Source organism: Falco cherrug, chromosome 3 (genome assembly GCF_023634085.1).
Source record: "Falco cherrug isolate bFalChe1 chromosome 3, bFalChe1.pri, whole genome shotgun sequence".
NCBI lineage: Eukaryota > Metazoa > Chordata > Aves > Falconiformes > Falconidae > Falco > Falco cherrug.
In genome coordinates this window covers 104,529,936-104,540,387 of record NC_073699.1, presented here as the reverse complement: position 1 = coordinate 104,540,387, position 10,452 = coordinate 104,529,936, and the positions used below count along the sequence as shown (strand labels likewise).

Genomic DNA, 10,452 nt, shown 5'->3' with positions numbered 1-10,452 from the left:
ATGATGTGAGAACAATGTTGGTAGCCGCACTGATGTTTTCGGTTGTTGCTGCCTAGCGTTTCTGCTAAGTCAAGGCCTTTTTGGTTTCTTGGGCCTTGCCAGCCAGAGTGCTGGAGGGGCACAAGAGACTGGGAAGGGACACAGCCAGGTCAGCTGACCTGAACCAGCCACAGAGGTATTCCATCCCGTGGGACGTCATGCTTGGTATAGAAACTTGGAGGGTTAGCTGGTGGGGGGATTCTTGCTCAGGGACTGGCTGGGCATCGGTCAGCGGGTGGTGAGCAGTTGTACTGGGCATCATTTCCTTTTTTTCCTTCTCCCTTCCTTTTGATTTTACCCTTCTCCCCCACCTTTCCATCCTAATTGTTATTGTTGTTCTTCTTCTTGGTATTGTTACTGTTGTTCTTCACTCTTTCTTCTGTTTAAATTATTACATTGTTCTTATCTCAACCCTCCACTTTTACATTGCTTTCTGATTCTCCTCCCCACCCCTCCGGGTGGGGGGGAGTGCGCAAGTGGCTGCATGGCGTTTGGTTGCCGGTAGTGTTTGGTTGCCGGCCGGGGTTAAACCGCGACACAGGATGGAAATGAAGTCTGTGGCATATGTGGGGCTCGAAGGCAAGCTCCTTGCCCAAATCCTCAGTGCAACCCTTGGGTCTTTCCAGACGCGTCTGTCCTGGGTCACGAGAGTCCAGTTTCAAGGTCACTTGTGGCTCATCCACAAGCGCAGCGGGATCCCACCAGGACCTGGCCAAAGACGTTCTGTGTTTCCAGCTCCTTTCCCCAAGCCCTCCAGCCCGTGATGACCTGTGTTCCCTTCCTCCAGTGCAGCCTCCCCCTCCTCCCTGAGCAGGCCCACTTTCAGCCCTTTGCAGGGACTCTTTCCCTTTGTGCCCGCCTTGTCTGCCTGCAGCCTGCCTCGCGTGGCAGGTGCCGGGCGTGGAAGTCCTTGCCTCGCACAGGAGACTGACTTGAGCTGAAGCCTGGTTTGCTGTGAGCACCGAAACATTTTATTTCAAGCACGTGGTCAGCCTCATCAGGTGTGTGCGTCCCGAGGCACGGGCGCAGGGCAGAGCAGCCCTTTGACGCTGAGGTGGCCTTTGCATCGGCAGGCATTGCCCCAAAGGAAACGGTGGTGGCACACTGCAGCCTGCCCTGCGTGCCGTTTGTCCTGCTGCTCACACCGTTTTTCCCCTTAGGTACTGCAGGAGCTCCTGCAGCCGGCTAAAGAAGTCCAGCAGCTTCTGGACTGGAAATGGGCAGGAGCCGCCCGACTGCGCTGCTGTGGGCCTTGGCCTCGGAACGGGGCTTGACGTGGTGACAAAATGACTCCAAGCGCGTGCTGTTGGAGTAGCCCTCACTGCTGGGCGCAGGCCCATCTGTAGCAGGATCCAGTCGTAGAAGTGCTGAGTGGAGGTGTAGACTCCGGGCTGCCTGGCTCGGGCACAGCCTCTCCCCCAGCTGGTGACACCAACAAGCCAGAAGTAGTCTGCACTGCTGTCTTGGCACACGAGAGGCCCACCGCCGTCCCCCTGCAGAGGAGGAGAGAGGACAAAGGGGTTGTTGGGTGGCCACCGTCAGCACGGGGGTTGGCTCCTTCTCTCTGACGGCACCTGCCGGAGCTGTGTTCCCTGCAGAGCGAGGCTGTGTCGAGCGAGCCTTGCCTGGGAAGGGGTGGTGGGCTTGTAAGGTGGGGCTGGCTCTCCTCACTGCACGGTGATGGTGGGTGTGTGGAAGAGAGCTGTGGCAGGCTTGGGATGGGGAGCCGTGGGCTGCCAGGAACACTAGGAGGGCTTTCTGGGCAGAGTGCCATGCCTCTGGGACAAGAGGGGCACTGGGCAGGGGCCTGCCGATGGGGAAGGGGGTATAAGCCCCCCCGGCGGTGGGGACCTGAAGTGGGAGGGGCACTGGCCAGGCCAAGCACATGCCGGGCCATGTTGGCGTAGTTGCGTGTGGCGGGGCTGCCTGTGCTACGGGGCTTGGCTCGTAGCACGCTCCTACCTGGCAGGTGTCAATGCCACCCTGCGGATAGCCAGCACAGACGTTGTGCGTGTGGATGGCCCCTCTGTACCACCGGCTGCTGTTACAGACGTTGACATCAATGAGGCGGACCTGGGCCTCCTGCAGCACATCCGTTGATCGTCCAGCTGCGAGCACAGGAAGGAATTAGCAAGCAGCAGCTCACTGGCACTTCTCCTCCCCTGCCTGGCGGAATCCCTTGCCTCGCCCGCGCTTGGCTTTGCATCCTGAGAGGCGTTATAGCGGCATTTGCCTTCCGCCTTGCTCTGGGGAAAGGGCTCAGGCCCATCTCTCAAGAGGCATACGTCCCCGCAGGCTGACTCGGGCTCTGGCCTCTGCTGTCAGGAAGCCCAAGCAATGGCCCCGAGCGTGCCAAGCTTGCGCTCGGCACACGAGTACTTCCGCGGTACTCACATCTTGCAGTCGTGGCACCCCAGCCGCTGATGTAGCAGTTTTTCAGCTGCGAGACTCTCAGCGAGGCATCGGGCACGCAGGCAAGCTGAACGTAGGCGTTGCACTGCACAGGCTGGTCCAGCTCCAGCAAGGCAATGTCGTTCCTCTGCGTGATGTTACTGTAGCCTTGGTGAAGGAGCAGCCGCTTGATGTTGCGCACCTGGGCCTCAGGGCCCAGCTGAGTCAGCCGCGTGGCACCGATCACCACGCGCCACATGGTGATGTAGCTGGAAGGCAAATGGGGAGAGGACTCAGAGGGAGCACAGCCACGTGCTGCAGCAGCCCAGCCGTTGCCCTGCCTTCCGCTTGACGAGGGAGAGAGGAGAGCAGCGCTCGGGAGGGTGTGACTGGCCTCGCGTGCCTTAGGCTCAAGGAGCACCCAGGCCCTGGGTGTCCTGCGAGGAAAGGGGGCGGGAGTAGCCCGTGCTGCTGCGCACGGGGCAAGCGCTAGTGTTGTGGGGCTATGCGCGTTCCCGGTGGCGCCTTACCTGGCCTCGATGAAGCAGTGGGCTGCTGTCAGGACCCACTGTGCGCTGATGAGGGAGCCTCCGCAGGTATGACCCGTGCCCGCTTGCCAGGGATTCTGGATGCTGACGATCCCAGGCCAGGCCCCTGCCTGGGCATCTGTGCCACCCACGACGCGCGACGTGCCATACCGAAAAGCCGTGGGCCGGAGCCCGCAGGTCCCTCTGTAAAGAGAAACTCCTTAGTGTCCTGCTGGATGGCTGGCGCCCCTACGGCTCACGGTCAGCCGTCTTCCCTCCCCACAAGGCGCTGCCTGGCCAGCAGGGCTGGGGAAGCCTGTGGGGCACGTGTGTGTCCACACCCTGCCTCTTTCTGCTTTAGCCCCGTAGGTGAGTACTGCCAACAGCCTGCGTGCTGGCAAGGAAATGAGCCTCCCACACTGGCTGCCCTCCAGCCAAGCCCACAAGGGCTTGCCCAAGCTCCCTCCCAGAGCCTCGGGCCACTTACCCACAGCTGTCCCATGTGCCGTACGCAGGACAGCACATGGCCAGCAGGATGAGGAGGAGGCGCAGCAAATCCATCCCTGCCAGTGACACGTGGCAGCTGCAAGGAGGAGGGCTTGTCACCGCCAGTGCAGCCGCCAACATACTGCCCCCCGAACTCGCGTTGCTCAGGATGCCCTTGGCCCCAGGGGTGATGTCACAGAGTGGCTGGTTGCCACGGGGCTGGGCGTGGTGGCCTCTGCGGGGAGGGGGGGCAACAGGAGGGGTTCCAAGCAGGACGGGAGGCAGGAGCTGGGATCGCACAGCCCCCACAGAGCCCCGCGGAATGCTCCCTTTGCGCGATGAGGGTGGGCAGGCCCCGTGGCAGGCAGCAGCGCCTGGCTCCCGGCTCTGCCTGCTAACAGCTCACAGGAAAAACCAAGCGTGGCGGCGCAGCCTCTTTGCGAAGGTCACTGCCGCCCTGCTCTCAGCGGCCCTTTGCCACCTGCTCCTGCCCAATAAAGAGACACACAACAGAGAACGCAACCACTAGAGGCAGCACGCGCCTGCTTGGCTCTTGAAGAGACACTCTCTTGATGGTCGTGGCAGGCAAGCAGTGAGTGGGCAAGCCAAATAAGCCAAGCCTAGCCCAGCAGTGCCAACCTTCCTGCACGCAGCACAGGGAAAGGCACACGCAGCACAGTCCTCACTGGCTATGTCAGCCACAGCAACGCCCTCTGGCAGGCTTCGTGTCCCTGCTCTCTCTGGGTTGGATTGCGGTTCTGGACCAACACTGAAGAGGGCAGCTGTGGCACCTGCTACGCACGGCCGAGGACATACAATCAGAATGCCAAAGAAGGCGCCTTCAAAGTCCAATGCTGTAAAACAGACATTAGAATCCCCTGTCGCTGTTAAGAAGGTGGGAGGATTAGGCAGCACCGGGTGTCGGTCAATCGCTATTTGATTAACAGCCCTTAGAAGTTGTACTACATGCTGCTCCTGGGCATGTGGCTTTGCAGCAACCCCTGTTTTAGGCAATTATGACTTCTAGGCTCCAGTCCGAGCCAGGATTCCAACTTCATAGGATACTGGTTTTGTCTTAGCGGCTTCGCTCCCGGTTTCAATTCCACACTTCCCGGTGCTGCTGGGCTGAGCAACCCCCTGGCCCAAGGCAGCTGCTGCCATGTGGACACAAGTGCTGCCACCTAGGAGGGCCCCAGTGTGCAGGGCTTTTCGGATGGCAGCAAGGCGGTCACAGGCCATGACGCTCAGAAGTAAAGACTCTGCACAGAGATAGTTCAAGCTGAAAATCATTCGGTAAATATGCAGACCTTGCAACTGGTGCTTCAGCACTTGTGTTTAACGGACTGACTAACAAGGACACTACGGTCTGCACGTGTCGATACCGATCGACTAGCTACGTTGTAAGCAAGAACTATGTTGTCTGCAAGATGTACGAGCCGGGAAGAGAACCAGTACAACCTGGCTCTGCGCTTGCTGGTGTGGACTCCTCAGCACTGCGCGCCAAAGGGAAAAGTACACCCTGAGGAAGGGTGCGAGCCTTCCTCCCAGAGAGCCCAGCCCAGGACCAGCAGGTGTCAATGCACCCGCGCCAGAGTGAGGAGGCTTATGACACTGAGTTCCTGGACCGAATGGTAATAACCCCGCCTTTTCTTGGGAATTTTAATGAATATGTATGCTTCTGTGTAATAGGGATCTGCTTACTTAAGCCCTGGGTGTGCAAGTGAGGAGGAGCGATCCCCCTTGCAGCCGGAGCCCCGATAAACATACCTGCTTGATAACCCTCCTTGAGTTGTAGAGTTTGATTCCGCACGTCAGCACCAATCAAGAAGGCTACAAAGACCTGTGCAGCACATGCCGAGTAGGAGATGGCCCCGTGTCCTGGTTTCAGCTGGCATGGAGTTAACTTTCTTCTTCGTAGCTAGTGAAGTGCTGTGTTTTGGCTATGATGTGAGAACAATGTTGGTAGCCGCACTGATGTTTTCGGTTGTTGCTGCCTAGCGTTTCTGCTAAGTCAAGGCCTTTTTGGTTTCTTGGGCCTTGCCAGCCAGAGTGCTGGAGGGGCACAAGAGACTGGGAAGGGACACAGGCAGGTCAGCTGACCTGAACCAGCCACAGAGGTATTCCGTCCCGTGGGACGTCATGCTTGGTATAGAAACTTGGAGGGTTAGCTGGCGGGGGGATTCTTGCTCAGGGACTGGCTGGGCATCGGTCAGCGGGTGGTGAGCAGTTGTACTGGGCATCATTTCCTTTTTTTCCTTCTCCCTTCCTTTTGATTTTACCCTTTTCCCCCACCTTTCCATCCTAATTGTTATTGTTGTTGTTCTTCTTCTTCTTGGTATTGTTACTGTTGTTCTTCACTCTTTCTTCTGTTTAAATTATTACATTGTTCTTATCTCAACCCTCCACTTTTACATTGCTTTCTGATTCTCCTCCCCACCCCTCCGGGTGGGGGGGAGTGCGCAAGTGGCTGCGTGGCGTTTGGTTGCCGGTAGTGTTTGGTTGCCGGCCGGGGTTAAACCGCGACACAGGATGGAAATGAAGTCTGTGGCATATGTGGGGCTCGAAGGCAAGCTCCTTGCCCAAATCCTCAGTGCAACCCTTGGGTCTTTCCAGACGCGTCTGTCCTGGGTCACGAGAGTCCAGTTTCAAGGTCACTTGTGGCTCATCCACAAGCGCAGCGGGATCCCACCAGGAGCTGGCCAAAGACGTTCTGTGTTTCCAGCTCCTTTCCCCAAGCCCTCCAGCCCGTGATGACCTGTGTTCCCTTCCTCCAGTGCAGCCTCCCCCTCCTCCCTGAGCAGGCCCACTTTCAGCCCTTTGCAGGGACTCTTTCCCTTTGTGCCCGCCTTGTCTGCCTGCAGCCTGCCTCGCTTGGCAGGTGCCGGGCGTGGACGTCCTTGCCTCGCACAGGAGACTGACTTGAGCTGAAGCCTGGTTTGCTGTGAGCACCGAAACATTTTATTTCAAGCACGTGGTCAGCCTCATCAGGTGTGTGCGTCCCGAGGCACGGGCGCAGGGCAGAGCAGCCCTTTGACGCTGAGGTGGCCTTTGCATCGGCAGGCATTGCCCCAAAGGAAACGGTGGTGGCACACTGCAGCCTGCCCTGCGTGCCGTTTGTCCTGCTGCTCACACCGTTTTTCCCCTTAGGTACTGCAGGAGCTCCTGCAGCCGGCTAAAGAAGTCCAGCAGCTTCTGGACTGGAAATGGGCAGGAGCCGCCCGACTGCGCTGCTGTGGGCCTTGGCCTCGGAACGGGGCTTGACGTGGTGACAAAATGACTCCAAGCGCGTGCTGTTGGAGTAGCCCTCACTGCTGGGCGCAGGCCCATCTGTAGCAGGATCCAGTCGTAGAAGTGCTGAGTGGAGGTGTAGACTCCGGGCTGCCTGGCTCGGGCACAGCCTCTCCCCCAGCTGGTGACACCAACAAGCCAGAAGTAGTCTGCACTGCTGTCTTGGCACACGAGAGGCCCACCGCCGTCCCCCTGCAGAGGAGGAGAGAGGACAAAGGGGTTGTTGGGTGGCCACCGTCAGCACGGGGGTTGGCTCCTTCTCTCTGACGGCACCTGCCGGAGCTGTGTTCCCTGCAGAGCGAGGCTGTGTCGAGCGAGCCTTGCCTGGGAAGGGGTGGTGGGCTTGTAAGGTGGGGCTGGCTCTCCTCACTGCACGGTGATGGTGGGTGTGTGGAAGAGAGCTGTGGCAGGCTTGGGATGGGGAGCCGTGGGCTGCCAGGAACACTAGGAGGGCTTTCTGGGCAGAGTGCCATGCCTCTGGGACAAGAGGGGCACTGGGCAGGGGCCTGCCGATGGGGAAGGGGGTATAAGCCCCCCCGGCGGTGGGGACCTGAAGTGGGAGGGGCACTGGCCAGGCCAAGCACATGCCGGGCCATGTTGGCGTAGTTGCGTGTGGCGGGGCTGCCTGTGCTACGGGGCTTGGCTCGTAGCACGCTCCTACCTGGCAGGTGTCAATGCCGCCCTGCGGATAGCCAGCACAGACGTTGTGCGTGTGGATGGCCCCTCTGTACCACCGGCTGCTGTTACAGATGTTGACATCAATGAGGCGGACCTGGGCCTCCTGCAGCACATCCGTTGATCGTCCAGCTGCGAGCACAGGAAGGAATTAGCAAGCAGCAGCTCACTGGCACTTCTCCTCCCCTGCCTGGCGGAATCCCTTGCCTCGCCCGCGCTTGGCTTTGCATCCTGAGAGGCGTTATAGCGGCATTTGCCTTCCGCCTTGCTCTGGGGAAAGGGCTCAGGCCCATCTCTCAAGAGGCATACGTCCCCGCAGGCTGACTCGGGCTCTGGCCTCTGCTGTCAGGAAGCCCAAGCAATGGCCCCGAGCGTGCCAAGCTTGCGCTCGGCACACGAGTACTTCCGCGGTACTCACATCTTGCAGTCGTGGCACCCCAGCCGCTGATGTAGCAGTTTTTCAGCTGCGAGACTCTCAGCGAGGCATCGGGCACGCAGGCAAGCTGAACGTAGGCGTTGCACTGCACAGGCTGGTCCAGCTCCAGCAAGGCAATGTCGTTCCTCTGCGTGATGTTACTGTAGCCTTGGTGAAGGAGCAGCCACTTGATGTTGCGCACCTGGGCCTCAGGGCCCAGCTGAGTCAGCCGCGTGGCACCGATCACCACGCGCCACATGGTGATGTAGCTGGAAGGCAAATGGGGAGAGGACTCAGAGGGAGCACAGCCACGTGCTGCAGCAGCCCAGCCGTTGCCCTGCCTTCCGCTTGACGAGGGAGAGAGGAGAGCAGCGCTCGGGAGGGTGTGACTGGCCTCGCGTGCCTTAGGCTCAAGGAGCACCCAGGCTCTGGGTGTCCTGCGAGGAAACGGGGCGGGAGTAGCCCGTGCTACTGCGCACGGGGCAAGCGCTAGTGTTGTGGGGCTATGCGCGTTCCCAGTGGCGCCTTACCTGGCCTCGATGAAGCAGTGGGCTGCTGTCAGGACCCACTGTGCGCTGATGAGGGAGCCTCCGCAGGTATGACCCGTGCCCGCTTGCCAGGGATTCTGGATGCTGACGATCCAGGGCCAGGCCCCTGCCTGGGCATCTGTGCCACCCACGACGCGCGACATGCCGTACTGAAAAGCCATGGGCCGGAGCCCGCAGGTCCCTCTGTAAAGAGAAACTCCTTAGTGTCCTGCTGGATGGCTGGCGCCCCTACGGCTCACGGTCAGCCGTCTTCCCTCCCCACAAGGCGCTGCCTGGCCAGCAGGGCTGGGGAAGCCTGTGGGGCACGTGTGTGTCCACACCCTGCCTCTTTCTGCTTTAGCCCCGTAGGTGAGTACTGCCAACAGCCTGCGTGCTGGCAAGGAAATGAGCCTCCCACACTGGCTGCCCTCCAGCCAAGCCCACAAGGGCTTGCCCAAGCTCCCTCCCAGAGCCTCGGGCCACTTACCCACAGCTGTCCCATGTGCCGTACGCAGGACAGCACATGGCCAGCAGGATGAGGAGGAGGCGCAGCAAATCCATCCCTGCCAGTGACACGTGGCAGCTGCAAGGAGGAGGGCTTGTCACCGCCAGTGCAGCCGCCAACATACTGCCCCCCGAACTCGCGTTGCTCAGGATGCCCTTGGCCCCGGGGGTGATGTCACAGAGTGGCTGGTTGCCACGGGGCTGGGCGTGGTGGCCTCTGCGGGGAGGGGGGCAACAGGAGGGGTTCCAAGCAGGACGGGAGGCAGGAGCTGGGATCGCACAGCCCCCACAGAGCCCCGCGGAATGCTCCCTTTGCGCGATGAGGGTGGGCAGGCCCCGTGGCAGGCAGCAGCGCCTGGCTCCCGGCTCTGCCTGCTAACAGCTCACAGGAAAAACCAAGCGTGGCGGCGCAGCCTCTTTGCGAAGGTCACTGCCGCCCTGCTCTCAGCGGCCCTTTGCCACCTGCTCCTGCCCAATGAAGAGACACACAACAGAGAACGCAACCACTAGAGGCAGCACGCGCATGCTTGGCTCTTGAAGAGACACTCTCTTGATGGTCATGGCAGGCAAGCAGTGACGGGCAAGCCAAATAAGCCAAGCCTAGCCCAGCAGTGCCAACCTTCCTGCACGCAGCACAGGGAAAGGCACACGCAGCACAGTCCTCACTGGCTATGTCAGCCACAGCAACGCCCTCTGGCAGGCTTCGTGTCCCTGCTCTCTCTGGGTTGGATTGCGGTTCTGGACCAACACTGAAGAGGGCAGCTGTGGCACCTGCTACGCACGGCCGAGGACATACAATCAGAATGCCAAAGAAGGCGCCTTCGAAGTCCAATGCTGTAAAACAGACATTAGAATCCCCTGTCGCTGTTAAGAAAGTGGGAGGATTAGGCAGCACCGGGTGTCGGTCAATCGCTATTTGATTAACAGCCCTTAGAAGTTGTACTACATGCTGCTCCTGGGCATGTGGCTTTGCAACAACCCCTGTTTTAGGCAATTATGACTTCTAGGCTCCAGTCCGAGCCAGGATTCCAACTTCATAGGATACTGGTTTTGTCTTAGCGGCTTCGCTCCCGGTTTCAATTCCACACTTCCTGGTGCTGCTGGGCTGAGCAACCCCCTGGCCCAAGGCAGCTGCTGCCGTGTGGACACAAGTGCTGCCACCTAGGAGGGTCCCAGTGTGCAGGGCTTTTCGGATGGCAGCAAGGCGGTCACAGGCCATGACGCTCAGAAGTAAAGACTCTGCACAGAGATAGTTCAAGCTGAAAATCATTCGGTAAATATGCAGACCTTGCAACTGGTGCTTCAGCACTTGTGTTTAACGGACTAACTAACAAGGACACTACGGTCTGCACGTGTCGATACCGATCGACTAGCTACGTTGTAGGCAAGAACTATGTTGTCTGCAAGATGTACGAGCCGGGAAGAGAACCAGTACAACCTGGCTCTGCGCTTGCTGGTGTGGACTCCTCAGCACTGCGCGCCAAAGGGAAAAGTACACCCTGAGGAAGGGTGCGAGCCTTCCTCCCAGAGAGCCCAGCCCAGGACCAGCAGGTGTCAATGCACCCGCGCCAGAGTGAGGAGGCTTATGATACCGAGTTCC

At 59.7% G+C, this 10,452-nt stretch overlaps 2 protein-coding genes across 2 annotated transcripts; both read right to left on the bottom strand.

Moving 5' to 3' along the window:
• Positions 1–1,199: 1,199 nt before the first annotated feature.
• On the bottom strand, positions 1,200–5,584 carry LOC129735617 (acrosin-like; the record flags this gene model as incomplete). The annotated part of the gene is made up of 6 exons (XM_055704852.1): positions 5,544–5,584; positions 3,587–3,678; positions 2,961–3,018; positions 2,434–2,699; positions 2,002–2,147; positions 1,200–1,532 (listed from the first exon to the last, which is right to left on the bottom strand). Coding segments are annotated over exons 1-6 (936 nt in total), but the record flags the coding sequence as incomplete, so codon positions are not given.
• A 1,003-nt stretch (positions 5,585–6,587) lies between these two features.
• LOC129735616 (acrosin-like) lies at positions 6,588–8,909 on the bottom strand (the record flags this gene model as incomplete). Its single annotated transcript, XM_055704851.1, has 6 exons — positions 8,859–8,909; positions 8,690–8,742; positions 8,352–8,552; positions 7,816–8,090; positions 7,393–7,538; positions 6,588–6,923 (listed from the first exon to the last, which is right to left on the bottom strand). Coding segments are annotated over exons 1-6 (1,062 nt in total), but the record flags the coding sequence as incomplete, so codon positions are not given.
• Between the last annotated feature and the right edge of the window lie 1,543 nt (positions 8,910–10,452).